Genomic DNA, 19,013 nt, shown 5'->3' on the forward strand with positions numbered 1-19,013 from the left:
ATGACATGCAGTGATGGGAGTTCAGAACACAGCACATCCCCTCCCGTACCTTTTGCTACTTTCTTCCTGACAGGGACACTGTAGCTAATAGAGTAGAATGACTAGTGGCTGATTGAGGTGCCCCGTTACACTTGGTAACAATACCCATGTACACTTCTACCTGCATCAAATGACTTCCTTCTTGACCTTCTCTCCAAATCATTGTGGACAAAATTTATCACCAACACTACTGGGTGTATCTTTGCTACATCTGGAATCCACCTACTTCTCACCATGCCTGTTGCTACCCTTCCTCCCAAAGCAAAAGCACTTCTCATGGTGGCTACTGTGAAATATTTCAAATGGTCTCTTTGCTTTTTCTAGTTTTGTTTAACTGTTCTCAGGATTGTAGGCTTCATCCTCCTTTCTCTGGATCCAGAAGATCCAGATTCTTTGGGCTGAGAATTTCCCACAACTTCCAGTTTAACTTGGCCAAAGTGTTCACTCACTGTTCACAGACCCAGGGGATCATATTCCTTGTTGTTCCTGTTTTCATCTCTTAGACTACACATTCACTTTCTCTCCTTCATTACACTGGATCTTCGGACTCAGCCTGAGACACACCAGACTCTCTGCATTTCAGGCTATTTTCATTCTATGATCCTTCACTGAAGTCCTATTTTCTCAGATATATTCCTGCCTTTTGGATTTATCTCCTTCCAGTCTGTCCTCCCATGTGACCTTGTCAGTGAGGCTTTCTCATCACTCAGTCCCAAACGGTATACATGCAAACTGGCTCTATTTCTTGTCATAGCAATCATTCTGTGTGAAATATGCTATGTATTTCCTTTTTGTATGTGTGTAGGTTATGCTTCACAAAATATAAAAAAATCAATTTTTTCCTTTTAAATTGCTGAAAATTTACCCTTTGAAAGAGTAATATACACATAGTATATACTGAATAAATAATTATTGGAACTTTTCCTAATAGAATATTTTACTATACCAATATTTTCCCAATTTTACACATAAGGAGAAATACATACTTAAGCAGTTACTCAGTAAGAAAATGATGAATAAGATTTGAATCCAAGATTCTGACACTAGAGTCATATTCCTTTTTACATGATTGCATTATTGCTTTATGTGTCACATAATTGTAATAGCATGTTATGTCAATATATTAGCAAGCTAATAGAATATAAAGTTGTATATATAAGTTAAATTATGTCTAAATATTAACTTTATCTCAACATATATAAAATAAATAATATATCACAATGCCAGGATATGCAATTGATGCCCTCTAAATGTTAATTGCCACTGCTGGGTTCATCACTATGTACACGAATAACATGAAATAATTATATTTTTCTCATGCTCATTTATCACCCACACACCCCTGATGACTGGTAAACCAGGAAGAACTTTTGAGCTACCAGAATCTCAGTAAATTATGGTGGTTTCTCACTATTAAAAAATCACTCTAGACGAGAGATTGCAATATTTCTGTGTGGACACATGAAGTTGTAAACATGACTGATTCAAAATAGTATATATCTTGCATATGTTTATATTTCTCCTTTTTTCTTGCCTTTAAGAAACTCTCAAAAGAATTGTAACCTAGTGGCTAGTCATTCTATTAACAATGTGCCACAGAGTGAGTTGGGGTGTTAAACAATCGAATTTATTTTTATCAAAGTTCTGGAGGCTGGTGCCTGAGACCCAAGTGCCAGGAGGGCTGGTTAATTCTGAAGGTTGCCAGGGAAGGGTCAGTTCTAGGCCTTACTCTTTCTCCTTATGTTGCCACTTTTTCCATTGTGTTCACATCATCTTTACTCTGTGTCCCTCTGATGCTACCCTCTTTTTAGGACACCTGAACTTTTTAAAAATTATGGCTTGCCCTAGTGGCCTCCTTTTAACTGTCATATTTTAATAAAGACATTGTCTCCAAACACAATCACCTTCTGAGTTTCTCAGCTTTGGTGATCAGTGAAGGTCATTCTCACCACTCAGTTCAAGTTGGGATAGTCACATGCTTGCTATTGTTCTCCGCTCAGCAATCTTTCTGTGTGAAATGCTCTATGTATTTTCCTTTTGTATATGTATAACAATGCATTTGTAATATTTTTCAAAGTAAAAAATTTCCTTTATAAATTGCTGATGGTGACTAGGAGATTCAGAGTGAAATACATATATATATATACATATTATATATATAATATACTCAATAGTTACTTTAAGGAATTAACAAAACAATAAGCACACTACTAACATTATCCCCATTTTTCCTTAGAATCAAGAAAATTTCCCAAGAAGTTATCCAAGTGGTAAATCACTCATAGGGATTTGAAGCCAAAGATACAGACCCTACAGTTTTAGTCTTACACTGTTGCATTTAAATTTCATATATCACATAAGTTATTTTTGGCATGTTACATCTATATGTTAAATAATTGTATTAGGATATAAAATTATACAGTTTAATAACATTTTATATGAAAATGAATGTGATACTTCTAACATATATACTAACAAGTAATATAATTCTAGAGTCTGTAATTGATACTCTATAAAATACACTAATATTGTTAATTTCACCATTGTGTTTATTATTGCGGCAACTTTCTTATTGATTTTTCATGATCATTTATCACTCACAACTCACTTGCTTACTTGGAAACTGCATAGACATTTTGAGCCATCACAGTCACAATAAAATTAGTGTGGCTTTTCATGTCTCTTCGTCAGTTTTGTGGGACTGGAACAGAATCCCTGACACCCACAACCTAAAAGAGGAGAGCTTTATTCTGGCTTACACTTTCAGCCCATGGTAGCCTTGCCTTAAATATTTTCAGAAAGATTAAGTTATCTTTAATCCTTAATCTAGCCTCCCAATGGTATCAGGACATGCACAAAATATAGATACATTTTCTGCCACCAGATAATGGACAGTATCTTATCTGCAACAGTCAGTGGAGTCCTTTTGCTCAACAGAAATCTTCTGACCAGGGTCTTCACTGGCTGGATTTCTATGAGCTTTTTAGTCTTCTGAGCTCCAACTAAAGTCCCTCATCAAGCTTGGCTAATACTGTTCCATATCCATGCTTCTCTAGTCAGTACCTTGAAACCTTTCCAAACTCTTCTCACAAACCAATTCCAAAGGCTTCTAAGCTATCTAAAGTAATATTTATAGCGATGATTTCACTCCTGACACCAAAACCAGACTTAGCCACTTTCTCACTCCTGAGCACAATACCTAACAACCACCAATTAAAGGAAGAGAGACTTTATTCAGCTTATGGGTAAATCCACATTCCATTGATTCCAATGCAGGCAGGGCATGATAGAAGGGTCTTGTGGAGGAAGGTTGTTGTCATCAAGGTAACCAGGGAGCAGAGAGTGAAGGGTGGAGCTGAGGATCATATAGCTTTCCCCATTATGCCACTAGGGACTGAGCTCTAACCAGACTCCACCTCTCAACAGGGAACTCAGTTGGCTGAATTTTTCAGTGTGTGCATCTGCTGATGTGTGGAGAACTCACAATCCAATCATCTTCTAAAACTCCTGACTCTAAATGTATGAGAGTCCTGAGGGACATTTTAGATCTCAATCACACCAGCACTACAAAAATCTATTCAAGATGAGGAACTCCATATTTTTACACAGGCAATTACAATTCTAAATATATCTAATTCAAAACCCTACATATCTGACAGACAGTTGTTCTCATTATATTTCTGCTTATTTTTCCTTTTAAAAATCTCCAAAAGAGATGGAAAAATGGAGTACTACTCAGCCATAAAGAACGAGAAACTTGAGACATTTATAGCTAAATGGATGCACATTGAGGCCATACTCTTAAATGAAATAAATAGGACACACATGTGTAAATACTGAATAGTTTCTCTGGTGTGAAAAACTAAAAGTGTAATGAGGATCAAAATGTATAATTGATATTGTGGAATAGGAAATAAAGGTCTAAAGGAGTAGGGGAAGTGGAGTGGTAGAGGAAAGGAAAGAAGGGAAAAGAAAAAATGTGAGAAAAGGAAAAAATGGAAACAAAGTCTTTTTAAATAGGGAACAATGGAGGGGTGAAGGGAGGGCAGGGGAGTGGGGAAAAAATAAGAACCAAGATACATCACGAACAGGTACAACCACCCAATGATAAATGTAACTGTATTGTATACCAAAAATATACTAATAAACTTAATGGGGAAAAAAAATCTCCCATAACCATTGCATCCTAATTGCTAAGGATGGCGATAATAACATAACACACACTTAGTGTTTCAAATACTAGAACTTTTTTCTCACTATTCCAGATGCTGGTAGTCTTAGATCAAATTGCCACAAGGTCTTGGTCCATCTGAAGGTTACCAACAAAAGGTCTCTTCTAGGTCCCTTTCCTTCCTTGTTGGTGACCATTTTCCACCCATGTCTTTCCATTGTCTTTCCTCTGTGTCCGTGTCCTAATCTTCTTTTTTAGGATTCCTGGCAATTTCAATGATGGCTCACTGTAAAGGCCTCATTTTCAAAAACTATCTATGTGCTGGGCTGAGAATTTAGCTCAGTGGTTTCGCTGCCTGCTGCGCAAGCGCAAGGACCTGAGTTTGATCCCTGGTACAAAAAAAAAAACACCCTATCTGTGTAATCACTTCATGCTCAGATATATTCACATTCTGAAGTGCTGAAGGCTTGGACTTCAATGTAAGAACTTTTGAAGGAAACCAATTAAGCTCACATTTCTTGCTTATAAAGATATTTTTAAGAGTTTTGTCAAACAATTATACAAATAATGGTTGAGGGTAGATCAACTGTCTCTTGTCTATGCTTTCTGTTGCTTCTAAATATTAAAGCCAAAATGTTCCAATGGCAGCAAGTTTTGAATGAATTCCATTGGAGTTCAGGGTGTTTACAATGTTTACCATTTTACTATCAACAATATCAATTTTGATATTTGTTTTTCAGGATATTGTGGTGTTCTAATTGGGTTAATCAAGTGATATGAACTCATGTTTTTTTTTCCTATGTCACTTTAACTAAATCAATATACTAATATATTTAATTAATCAATCCATTTAGGTTCACCACCAACAACAAAAAGCACAGTCCTAGGATGCCTCTTCAGTTCTGGGTAGTATCCTCCAGAATTTAAAAAAAAAGTGGGAGAGAGGTGGAAATAATCACAATTTGCTCCAAAACCCAAAAAACTCTATTTTTTGGGAAATGGCTCCAAAATATGTCTGTTGAAGCTTTGTTATCTGCATCAGTTCTTTCAATAAGTGGTGGAAATTTTAGAAGAAACAGCCTTGCAGAAGTAATGTAGGCCCCAGTGTTGGACTCACAAAGGAGATATTCACAACTTTCCTTTTGCTCACTCTTTCTTTCTCTCTTTCTCTCTTGCCAGGAACACTGAGTTGATCAAGCCCTCAGATCAAAAGACAACTTGTTTCTATTTAAGGATTTTAAATTTTTTATTTTAGTTTACTAGTACATGTGTGTAGTATATAATGTTCATATTCCTTGTAGGATATTGGTGCATGTACATAAGACATCCTAATTCCTTGTTTTTCTCCTTTCCCTTTGCTCTGTTCCCCTCTATCCACCTCTCCATTCCTTTCTTTTGTTTTCTACATGTTTGCACTACATAATGTTATTTTTATCTCGTGGATTTTGTCACAGTGATGTACAGCTGATGAGAACAAATTTTTACTTTTATTTTTAAAATATGTTCATCTTCTCTGGATGATTTTGGTATCATTGTTGTCCCAAGAACTGTTAGTACAGGGACTCCATGGAGAACAATTAGACATATTATTCCTATATCCAGAGCAGAAAAGGAACACCAAATATGTTAGAAGTGGGTCAGTAGAATAACTCTTGCCTAAGGTCAGGTAACTTTTAAAAGAGCTTTTCAGTACTTTATGAATTATATATTCATTAATATTGTTTTTATAATTGATACATTAAATTCTAAAATTAATCTTGGAACTGCATTGAAATTCCAGAATAGAGGTCACAGGACCAGTATGGGTAAAGCAACATATAATACTACAACTTTTTCTTTCTTTCCTTTTTATTTTTCATATTATTTTTTACTTAAATTCTTTTATTGGTACATTTCACGTATACAATACATTTACATGTATCATTGGGTGCTTGTACCTGTACATGACGTATCTTGGTTCTTATTTTTTTCCCCATTCCCTGTGCACCCTTCACCCCCTCCACCCTTCCCTATTTACAAAGACTTTGTTTCCATTTAAAATATTTAACTACATTCATTCACTTCTAGGCTTTCCTTTCCAAGCATACTCAAGTCTTAAAGTATGATGGTTTTATGTTGAATTGGGAGCATGCGAGGACATATTATTTAATGATGATTACCTACATTCATTTTTGTAATTTTCAGAGCAAAATAATACATCCTGAAGTAACTCTCAAGAAATGTAAGAAAAAAAGTGACATTTCATGTAATTGCTGTGATTATTCAATTAGAAACTACTTATGAGGTCAGATCACCAGTTTAGCAAAATTAATAACTCCATAATTAATAATTACCATTATTATTATGGCAATTTCTCTAGACATTCTATGCCACAAAATATATCACTTGAGTAGCTGGAGGAAAAGGAGGGTCCAGCATGACTGTCTTCTGGAGGATCCTTCTCAGCAAGATAAGATTATGTATCTTCTTATGGAATTATGCCACCAATTCTGTTGCATCTTCTTTCTTTTGTCTCTCTCAAAGCCTTTATTTGTCTTTTGACTTTAAACAACACTCTTGTTTCTTTAGACATGACTTCTCAGTCTCATTAGGTAAATATAACATTCAATAACCTCTACCAAAATCTGATGCCTTAATAGGAGAAGAATAATATAAGAATGGATAATTTCTCATGTTAGGTGTTCTTAGAGAAAAGTGTTTTCTCAGTCTTGAGGACATGCTCTGCTTTAGGGTGTAAGCTACATTGTTCTCTGCAGGGAGTCTTTTATCCTGGTTCAAAGGTGGCCAATTTCAAGTAGTATTCTCGCTGTGAACACAAGTTTGTGTTCAAATTGCTTCTAAGGACATAAGTCATATTAGATTACAGGTCACCACATAAACCTTTTTTTTTCAGAAATATGGACCTCAGAAGGTGAATTATTGGAAAACACCACTGAACTCACGAAACTTCACTCCATACCCTTTTTATAAATCATGTCCTTCTCCCATTTTTCTCCTCCTCAAAACTCCAGAGTGTTAACACATGTAGAAATTAACACTGACTTACAAATTTAATCTGAATTTTGCTTAAATCAGACATGGGTGTGACTAGGCATATGATTCATCATGAAGCAAAATTTCTCTCTCACTGTGAATGTTTGTGAAACCAGACAAGATATTTCCTTGAAAATAAAATGGTGATGTAAGTACTACATAGACATTACAATTCTAGAGGATACAAATCAGAGAGAAGAAATAGGCCATGAGTCTAAGCAATCCAAAACTCAGCTGGACGATTTCTATTCTAGCTTCAGTCTAGGAATGAACTTCTAAGTCTTAGTGCTCTGTTCTCCTGGACCATAGATAGCATCAATATTGACCTGCTCAAATTCTTTTAAGCCATTTAATATGTTTATTTCAGGGGTCAGCAACAAATAAATATTCAAATTAGAAGATTCTTGGAAAGATTTGATTTTTAAAGAAATTCCAAGCAGGATTTTCATTATTCTTGATGCCAAGGACAGAGGCATGTTAAATCTTTAATTATTAGCTCCTTACACTGTCTCATAAAAAAGTCTCTCCTTTCAGCTACTTCATGTAGGTTATTTCTTTTTGAATCTTTTTGATCAGAGTAGTTCTCATTGGTAAATCATCAAGGGGTACCCCCAAATGTCCATTCATAATTCAAATCTCCCTTCAGGCTAAAAATCAACTTAGTCCAGGTTCCTAGAGCCCCCATCAGTACAGTGAAAAGCTCCTCCAATAAGGGCACAGGAGACAGTCTTTCCCTTAGCTGTAATTGATACAGTTTGGATATATGTCCATCAAGGCTCAGGTGTTTGTGGCTTGGTCTTCAGTGCAGTGGGGTTCTGAAGTTGGGCTTTCGAAGGTGATAGAATCATTAGGCCACTAACACTGTCAAGCATTTATCCACAGATGGATACATAATTTGAGAGAATTATGAGGAAGTGAAGGAAAGACAGGAGGTGGACCCTAAATGAGAAGATCAGAATATGGGTGTGAACCTTGCAAGTGTATCTTGTCTCGACTCCTTTCATTTCTACATCTGCCTCTCTCTGCTTTCAGGCTACCACCAGGTGTTTGGCTTTCACTATCCTGCTGTAGGAAAAGTTAGTGGGATAGCAGGAAAAGTTAAGGCCTTAGTGAAGTTTCTGGCAATTGAAAAGTTAAACCCCTGCTAGGGAGATTGGCTAAGAAAAACAAACAGGGAGAATTAAGGAGCATCCTGGCTCATTTTAGTGCCAGGGACTGAATTCTCTCCTCCTTCACCTCCAGAGAGACAAGGGAGGCAAAGTGGTGAGGGGGTGCTATGTTACTAGTTCACTTAGTATGTAACATATATACTTACACTTGGACAATGACACACTCATATATAAATATACATTTTACTCTTCTCTCATCATACTAATACACTAACATTCACATGAATCCTTTTTGCTAACTTGGCCTTGAATGTGGGACTTTGCTGTAAATCTCATTCTGGTCCCCATGACAAAACAAAGAGACCAAAGAAAGCTTATCCAAGAATGTGCACGTAGGCAGAGAACAGGACAGTGGCTGAATCAGAGGTCGCAGAGACTAACACAGCCAATGAAGTTATAACAACTCTCAAGAGAAAGAGTCCTTTTCTTGACATGTAATAAAAGAGGCTAAGAACAAAAATCCTATCTTACTCTGACAAGGTAGCTATCTATCTCATTATTTCTCTTTTCTTTCCATTAAAGTGATCTTGTTTCTCCTTTTAAACTTTTGACTCTAATACTTTTATGGATGGAAGATTATGAACTCCAGATAAAATGTACCTCTGAAGATATGACAACTCCCTTCTGCCATGATGGTTTTCCTCAGCAGAGGCCTAAGAGAAATAGGGCAAACTCATCACAGAAAGAAATCTCTGATAGCACAGGCCAAAAAAAATTCCTCCTGATAAGTTCTTTACTCAAATATTTTGCTTCAGAGATGGGAACCCTATTGTTGCAGTTATTAAAGTTGATACATTCAACTCCTTAATTTTTAGCATTCTTTTTTAAGCTCAAGAATGTTATCCGTGTACTCTGATATAGTCTGAAACCAGAACATTTCCTCTTACCTTTTCTTGTCAATAAGAAGTCTGGATCCAGAATAACATGATGCAACATGGAAAAATTGGACATCTTGTTTTCTTTCATGCTTTGGAAGGAGCTATACTTGGCAACTAAATCCAGAGCTTCTGGTTCTAAACTCTTCCCCAGGAATTGACAGATTTTCTGTGTAGTGCCTCTTATGTCCTAAGGAAGGAAAGAACCACCATACTGATATGAAAGAGCAGGACAACAGGGACCAAAAGGGAAGAAGGAGTGTGCTTTACAAGATGGAGGAGAAGGAGCATGATGAGGGGAATTATGTAGGACAGAAAGGAAAGGACAGATTGAGCCAGATGCAGGGTGAGGAATACAGAGAAAAAGACAAAGAAGAGAGATTATGAAGCCACATGATGTGCATTTGATGAAGAATTTCCCAGTATTGTTGAGCACTGGATTACTTACTGAAAGAACCTGGAATTTTCAAGTGTTAGAAATGCTCTGAATAAAAAAAATAAGGAAGAAGAGATCCAGAAAGACCTGGATTAAATTTTAGACCTTTCTCTTAAGGCTACTAAGCTTTCATTCTTTTCTCAAGTACTGGGAGTTGAAAGCAATTCCTTTTCTCTGAGATATATCTTCATAATTTTCATATGTTTCATACTGACACACTCTTGTCCGGACTTTGTTTAATAACTACAATTAAGTTGTCCAGACTCTGCTCCAACTTGTCTTTTCTCTGCATCAACATCCCAGAACACTGGGATTACAGGTCTGGCCATATGCTTTCATTCTTATATTTATCCCTTGGCTCCCACTTACTACTTAACAAGGAAACACATAATCATGACAGTAAGTAAAAATAAACTTATTGTGTCCTTCCAAAGTGGAAAAACCAGAAGGTGTTGGAGCATTCACCTGAACTAAGGTTGGCATCCATGCATTCTATATAGAAATGGATTTCATACTGCAAACATAGAGTGTTTTACAAATTTAACCAGAGCAAAATTATAAGAAAATATGTTTTCTTAGGTAGGACCAAATTCTGTGCACATGGAAATTTTAACTTCTCTAAGTTATTACAAAGATGTGAAGTTCCTTTTCCAATAGTGTGGCCAAACTTACCCATTTGTTATGTTACTTAACATTTTCTAAGTTTCTGCTTACATTTACATTTTAATCAACAGTCATATTGTGAATTGGTACACTATAAATATAGGTATTTATAGAGTTATCACGGTGCCATTATAATACATATGCAATGTTTTAATCATGAGATCAGTGAAATAAATCTATCAATTCAGACATGTATAATGTACTGTTTTTGTGTTGGAAATAATTACAACCCTAACTAATACTTCCTTTTAACACAAAATTGTTTGTTAACAATCAGACATCCTATGTGACGGGAAACATGAGAAATCATTTCTTATATCCAGCTGCACTTGCAGACCATATCAGTTCTGAGCAGCATGAGGCAGCCTTTCCTACCTCGGTAGCACTTGGGCTCTCTGAGTTTTCATGCAGACTGGTTCTGTGCCTTCACCTCTCTTCTATCAGTCAAAGTGATGCCTTGGGGAAACCACCTCCAGCAAGTGCCCTCTCATCTCTACCAGCAGCAGTACATGTCCTGCCCACCAGAAAGTTTATAAACACCAGTGTGGGTGAAAATCTTCACACTCTTCCTTGGTGCAGTGAAAAAACAAACATCCCTTTCAATGGTATAAAATGAAATGATAAAAACGACAAAAAATTAAGGTCAGTTAACGCCAGGGGCTTCATCTCACTCTTAGTGACTCTTCTTGAGTGACTAAAATCTGACAAAAGTGGGAAAATGGCACTCATGTGTCTGGGATGTCTAAGGGAGGGCAGATGGCACTGAGATGGCATGTGCTGACTGGAAGCACAGCTTTTACCTTTTGGAGCTCTTCATAACTCAATACAAAGAAGTTTTCTCTCTCTCTCATGGACATCCAGCCACGAACATGCTCAAACCATGATCCCCAAGGCACTGCATAGAGAGAGGCGGGAGGGATCATAAAAAACTCTATGAAAGTATGTCTTGGATTTATAATCTTCACTCTTCCCCAGCCCCTTTTCAGCTTTATTAAGCTGATCAATAACAATTGTCCAATAACAGTTGTTTATTTTTTCAGTGTATAATATGACTTAAATATATGGTGAAATGGGTAAGACAAGCTAATTAACTTAAACAAAACTTGTCATATCTACTTTTGTGTGTGTGATAAGAGATCACATGGCAAATACAATGGTGGGTTGGGGAGGAGCATTTACATCTTAATGCACTAAGCCAGAGAGAACATTGCCACCTTCTCTGGTAAAATACTTTAACCCCTTCTGAGGGACAGTCCCTGGATCAAGTTCCATGTCACAAAGGTTCCATGACCTCCTAATATTTTCACCATGTACACCAAGCCTTCATAACTTCAATCATTGGGAGCATGTAAACCACATACAAAACATCCCTCACTGTACCTGGCCCCAAGGGTCCATGCCCACCTCACAGTGCAAAAGGAATTTATTCATCCTCAAGTGTCCCAATGACTTAACTTTTCCAAATTTGCCCAAAAGTTTAACTCCACAACTCATTTGAGACCACTAAAAAAGTATTTCATGAGAAGCCTTCCAGGCCACCATATCACCGCCCCCAGCGCTGAAGAGCAGAGCCACCCTCAGTGCCAAGGAGGAACCTTCCAGGCAACCATACAACTGCCCCCAGTGATGAGGAGCAGAGTGCCCCCTGCACTGAGAAGGTGAGCCACATGCAGGTGAACTCAACTCACCAATCAAAAGAAATAGAGTGACAGAATGAGTCAAGAACCAAGATCCAACAATATGCTGCATACAAGAAACATACTTAATTCAAAAACAAACTCATAGCCTGAAAGTTAAAGGGTAGAAAACAATACTCCACGTGACAGGAACCCCCCCAAAAAGCAGGAGTACCTATTCACTTTGCAGATCAAGTGGATTTCAAACCAACACTGATTAAGAGAGAAAAGAAGGACACTACATCCTTATAAAGGGCAAAATTGAAGAGGAAGAGATGATAATTCTAAATATATATGTACCAAACACTAGTGTGCCCAACTATATAAAACAAATATGAGCAGACAGGAAAAATCAAGTAACCACTAATACAATAGTAGTGGGGGACATCAATACCCCACTGTCACAAATAGATAGATCAACTAGATAAAAATAAGAAATGAAATACTAGAACTCAATCAAACTCTTGAACGAATGAACTTAACAGAAAATCAGACTACACATTCTTTTCAGTTGCACACAGGTCATTCTCCAAAATAGACCACATACTCACTCATAGAATATATTTAAGTAAGTGCAAAGAAATTTAAGTTATCCCCTCTATGTTATCAGACCATACTGCGATGAAATTGGAGATCAATAGCAACAGAAACCACAAGAATTTCCTAAAAACTTGGAAATTGAACAACACACTTCTGAATAACCAATGGGTCATAGAGGAAATTAAAGAAGAAACCAGGCAGTTCCTACAATTAAATGACAATGATAGTACAACATGTTGGAATCTATGGGACACAATGAAAGAAGTCTTACGCAGGAAATTCATAGCAGTGAATACTCATATTAGGAGAACAGAATGAGCCCAATTAAACAATCTGATGCTGAACCTCAGGCTTCTAGAAAACAAAGAGCAGGACAAACCCAAAACTCATACAAGGAAGGAAATTATAAAGATCAGACCAGAAACCAATGCAAGTAGACTAAGAAAATGATACAAAAAAATCAATGAAGCCAAGAGCTGGTTCTTCGAAAGAATCAACAAAATTGCCAAACCTTTAGCCAACCTTATCAGAAAAAGGAAAGAAAAGGCCCAAATCCATGCAACTAGGAATGAAAAGTATGACATTACAATGGACCCAGTAGAAATCCAGAGGATCATCAATACCTACTTTGAGAACCTACATGCCAAAAAAGTGGAAAACACAGAAGAAATGGACAAATTCCTAGATATGCATGAATTACCAAAGTTGAACGAAGTTGACCTAAAAATTCTAAACAACCCAATATCAACCAATGAAATTGAAAATGTAATTAAAAACTTATCAACTAAGAAAAGTCTGGGTCCTGATGGCTTCATTGCTGAATTCTACAAGACATTTAGAGAGGAGCTACTGCCACTACTATTTAAACACTTCAATGAAATTGAAGAGGAAGCAATACTCACAAATTCAATCTAGGAAGCAAGCATCACCTTGATCCCCAAAGCAGAGAAAGACCCAACCGAAAAAGAACTATAGGCCAATCTCACTAATGAACATAGATGCAAAAATCCTTAATAAGTTACTGGCAAATAGAATGCAGGAGATGATACACCTGTCCAAGTAGGATTCATCCCAGGGACGCAGGGATGGTTTAACATATGCAAATCAATCAATGTAATATACTATATCAATAGAGCCAAGGACAAAAACCATATGCTCATCTCAATAGAAGAAAAAAGCATCTGACAATATCCAACAAGCATTTATGATAAAAACCCTACAAAAAATTGGAATAGATGGTCTCGACCTCAATCTGATAAAATCCATCTATAAAAACCCAACAGCCAATATCATACTAAATGATCAAAAACTGAAATCTTTCACACTAAAATCAGGAACCAGACAAGGATGTCCACTATCCCCACTCCTGTTCAATATAGTTTTGGAAACATTAGCCATAGCAATTAGACAAGGGAAAGAAATAAAAGGAATAAAGATAGGAAATGAAGAAGTCAAAGTGTCATTATTTTCAGATGATGTAATACTCTATATAGAGGATCCTAAGAATGCCACCAAAAATCTTCTAGAATTAATAACCAAATTAAGTAGAGTAGCTGGATACAAAGTCAACACACAAAAAACATTAGCTTTCCTCTAAATGAAAACAGACCCACTGAGAGACAAATAGGGCAAACAATTCCTTTCACAATAGCATCCAAAAAACTGAAATACCTAGGAATCAACCTAACACAAGAAATCGAAGATCTCTTCTCTAAAAACAATAGCTCACTAAAAAGAGAGATTGAAGGTGATATCAGAAAATGGAAAGACTTCCCTTGCTCCTGGGTAGGAAGAATAAACATAGTGAAAATGGTCATACTTCCAAAATTGCTATATAGATTCAATGCAATCCCAATGGAAATTCCAGGAGCATACTTCACAGACCTGGAGAAAACAATCCAAAATTTCATTTGGAACAAGAGGAGACATAGAATAGCACAAGCAATTCTAGGTAACAGAGACATGGCAGGGGTATCACAACTGCCAACTTGAAACCATACTACAAAACTACTGTGATATAAACAGCATGTTACTGGCAAAGAAACAGACCTGAGGACCAGAGGAACAAATTAGAAGATGCAGAAACAACTCCAGACACACTCAGCCATCTTATCTTCAACAAAGGAGCCAAACACCCTCACTGGAAGAAAGATAGCCTCTATAATAAATGGCACTGAAAAAAAATAGGATTCGACTTGCCAAAGACTAAAACTAGACCTCTATCTCTCACCTTGCACTAAACTAAAATCAAAATGAATTAAATATCTCAATATTAAAACAGAAACACTGATCCGGCTGGAAGAGAGGTTAGGTAGAATTCTCGAAGACATTAGTGTAGGAAAAGATTTTATGAACAAAACCTCAGTTTTCTGTGAACTAGCACAAACAATCAACAAGTGGGATCTCTTCTTATTACAAAGCTTCTACACAGCAAGAGAAATCACCAACAGTGTGGAGAGACAACCTACAATGTGGGAAAAAATTTTCACCTGCTGTTCCTTGTACAAAGGTCTACTATCTAGAATCTATAAAGAACATTAAAAAAAATCAAACCTCCCAGACTTAAAGACCCAATACAAATATGGGCATCTGAAATGAACAGATATTTCTCAGACAAAGAAGTAAAAGTAGCAATGAAACACATGAAAAAATGTTCAACATCACTGGTCATTCAAGAGGTGCATATGAAAACTATATGGAGATTCCACCTCACTCCAGAAAAAATGGCTGCTATCAGGAAATCATCTGTAACAAATGTTAGCGGGGTTTGGGGGAGAAAGTAACCCCTCTCCATTGTTTGTGAGAATGCAGACTGGTGCAACCACTCTGGAATTCATTATGGAGATACCTCAAAAAACTAGGATTAGAGGTCCCATTTGACCCAGCTATTCCCCTGCTGGGTATCTTCCCAAAATAATTAAAAGAATCATATCACAGAGATATATGCTCACCCATGCTTATAGTGGCACAGTTTGTAATAGCTAAAGCTTGGAAACAGAACATTTGCCCATGAACTGGAGACTGGATAAAGATAACATGGGTCTTTTTTTTTTTTTTTTTTTACAAGAGGGTGTACTACTCAGCCATAAAGAATGAGAAACTACAGACATTTATAGCTGCTAAATAGATGCACATTGAGGCCATACTCTCAATTGAAATAAATAGTACACATGTTTAAATACCAAATAGTTTCTCTGGTGTGAGAAACTGAAGGTGTAAATAAGTATTAAAATGTATAATTGACAATGTGAAATAGGAAGAAAAGGTCTAAGGGGGAAGGGGAACTGGGAGGGGTAGCAGAAAGGAAAGAATGCAAAGGAAAAAATATGAGAAAAGGAAAAAAATGGAAACAAAGTCTTTGTAAATGGCTCAGGGTGGAGGTCTTAAAGGGAGGGCAGGGGAATGGGGAAAAAATAACCAAGATATATCATGTAAAGTTACAAATTCCCAATGATGAATGTCATCATATTATGCCTAAAATGTACCAATAAACTTAATGAACAACAAACAAGAGTAACAAATGGAGAGAGTGAAGAAAAGTGACACTCTGTTACTGCAGCAAACACTGGAGAATGAAAAAATAACCAAGATGGGTAATTAAGGAGGAAATTGGTTGTGGGGTAAGTTCTGCAGCTGTATAGAAAAAGAGAAAAACGTAGCTTTTCTGGTTCCAGTGGTGATGAAGCCTGTGACTCGCTGGTTGGCAAAATGGAGAGGTAGAGTTGGCCCCTAGTGAGTTCTAACACAGCACTCAGTTTCCTCATCTCCTGTATATACAGTACACTCACCATATCCTTGGATGAACCATTCAAAATATTGTTCCAGTGACTTTGCTGTTTTAGCACCTTTAATTGCATTCCAGAAATAAAAACCAGACACAAGAACATCTCTGGGATTTCTGATGACATAAATCACCTTAAATGGAAAAAATGAAGAAATGACTATTGAAAACAGCCATTGTCTGTTTGATCTTAAACATTATAGAACATTGGTAGGAAATTCTATAAAATCTCTCTCAAATACCAATGACTAATTTTAATGGCTTAGTCACAGAATTCAAGAATCAAATATACATTTTAGTGTTCCTCTAAACTACTCACTATCATAACGATATAAAAATGAAAAGGAATACTTTGTGTCTTGCCCTGAGGTAGTAGGCTACTCACCAAGGGAAGCTTCTAGAAGGTTTTCAAAGGTGACAGGTACGTATGATTGTGATTTACTAGAATAATAACAAACTGGAGGTGAAAAATGCAGATACCTCAATTTATATGCCATTAGTCCATTTATATAAAGTCATGAAAGGGCAAGCTGGAATAATAGTTGTAGACTAGCAATTGTTTTCTACCAGGAGTGGGCAATGATTGTAAGGGACATGAGAGAAATTTCCAGGCAGGTAAGAATTTTCTATATCTGATGGATGATACATGTGTTGTATACATATTTGGATACACATCAAGTCAGTGTTGAAGACTAGTGTACACCCTCCATAGGCACTTTCAAGATTCCCTGGAATACAAACATCAGAATTTTACTTTGAATTTTACATCAGTGATATGTGGGATATTATTCTTAACCTCATCTTTGATTAAGCTTCAGTTTCCCACAACAAAAGAATTTCTCTAATAAGATATATGCATATAAGTTTAGTGCTGCAATTCCATTGTGTTGCACAATTCTGATGTTTTATAGAGAGAATATTTTTCTACTTTCCTCAGTGTAGTATAATAAAACATCAAAACATGTAACAATGCAATAAAAAACTTGTAATAAATTTATTTTTTAAATGGTCATGGGATGTTGCATCCTAGATAGTCACAGTCCCCTCTGGAGATGATCTATGTGCATAATAAGAGACTGGCGGTGTTGACAGTCTTAATAGACAGCTCTATCCAATAACATACAGTGCTGAAAAAACTCCAACCGTGACTCCAGAGCAGTCGCTTGTACTTAGGCATTGATTTGTAAATGTGCCACTTACAATCTAGATAATTCTGGTTTGGGGGTTCACCTTTATATGGCAGGAGGGATTAATTTGAATTATGACTGGCTAATTTGTCTTTTAGAGCAACAGGACTTGATGTATTATATGTAGGTCTGACATGATCTGCCCGCCCCCTGAGCCAGCCAAGTTCCTGGAAGGGCTGATTCCCAGTGACTTGAGCCCAAGGAGCAGTGTACTCTGTTAGGACACAGCACAGCCGCCCCACCTTCTACATCACAACACACCCACCAGAGAACATTAGCTACGCGCACATGCTCTGCTATTCTCACTCCACAAGCCTCACACTCCTCTTTGCAAACCAATCCCACTGACCCGATTAACTCTCAGTAGAAGACCCAGCTCAGTAACTTGGACTAGGAGTCTCCTTTGATGTTACTCCAGGAAGTCTTTCCTGGAATCTCAAATTCAGGCTGGCTGTGCTCTCTACTGGGTCATCATTACTTATCCAACATCTGCAAGTGTGTGTGTGTGTGTGTGTGTGTGTGTGTGTGCATGCGAGTTACACATACCTTCAAGGATGTCTTAAATTTTATTTTTCAGATACTGCCATTCCCTTGTTACTTTGCTTCTAAATTCTGTGTAGGATAGGCTGAAATGTTCCACATCTTTGTACTAATGAATCGTCTAAAAAATAGCTGAATTAGCCTCACCTAATGCCTGAGAATATCCAGTCTTAAACTGACCTACCATGTATGAATGATTTTCAGTAACATCTCAGGGATAAGTCAGTACACTCAAATTTAAGAAGCATTGAACAAACAGTTCTCCAGTATTGGGCACTGACCTTGACCTTTGAACTGAAGAGAGACTTTGGACTTAGGTGGAAGGGTAGGTGAGAACGGATGACCTGAGGTCTCTCCTTTCCATTTATTAATTCATATCCTGGTTCTGACTCTATGAGAGGTGATTGCTCCAAGATGGGCACAGTTTGGATCCACTTGGGGTCGCCCTTGGAATTAATCAGGGCAAGAATCACAGCCACCCAGGTGCTTCCTGGATAAAGAAAGAAAAGTTAATCCACTCCTTCCATTTCAACTGTGACTATTTTGTCAAAAATCACACAAAAATACACATAAATAATATTTACCATCATAACAGTTTTTCAGCATACATCCCCATAGTGGTAATAGTATTAAGAATATTCACATTGTTATTAAGCCATGCTTCAGGAAATTTCTTCTTTCAAAACAGAGGCACTAGGCCCAGGGATTTAGCTCAGTGGCACTGCGCATGCCTTGTGAGCACAAGATCCTGAGTTCAATCCACCCCCCTACTCCAAAAAAAACAAAAACAAAAAACAAGAGGCTCTATACTTAATAACAATTCATATCACTCCTAACACTGGCCACAGGCATTCAACTTTCTTTTCAATAAATTTCACTGTTTTGGGTATTTCAGATTAGTGG

At 37.0% G+C, this 19,013-nt stretch overlaps 1 protein-coding gene across 5 annotated transcripts in view; it reads right to left on the minus strand.

Annotated features, from left to right (window-relative positions):
• Positions 1–19,013, minus strand: part of LOC101704327 (sulfotransferase 2A1) — a 65,841-nt gene that overhangs the window by 622 nt on the left and 46,206 nt on the right. For all 5 annotated transcript variants that reach the window (XM_013066168.3, XM_087200804.1, XM_087200805.1 and 2 more), the window contains 4 exons: positions 18,392–18,600; positions 16,391–16,517; positions 11,187–11,281; positions 9,300–9,477 (listed from right to left, as the gene is read on the minus strand). In XM_013066168.3, the coding sequence (XP_012921622.2) occupies positions 9,300–9,477; positions 11,187–11,281; positions 16,391–16,517; positions 18,392–18,600 (609 nt within the window). The remainder of the gene's footprint in view (positions 1–9,299; positions 9,478–11,186; positions 11,282–16,390; positions 16,518–18,391; positions 18,601–19,013) is intronic.

Source organism: Heterocephalus glaber, unplaced genomic scaffold, assembly GCF_053883595.1.
Source record: "Heterocephalus glaber isolate CG9 unplaced genomic scaffold, H.glaber_assembly_v1.0 deba00001744, whole genome shotgun sequence".
Lineage (NCBI taxonomy): Eukaryota > Metazoa > Chordata > Mammalia > Rodentia > Bathyergidae > Heterocephalus > Heterocephalus glaber.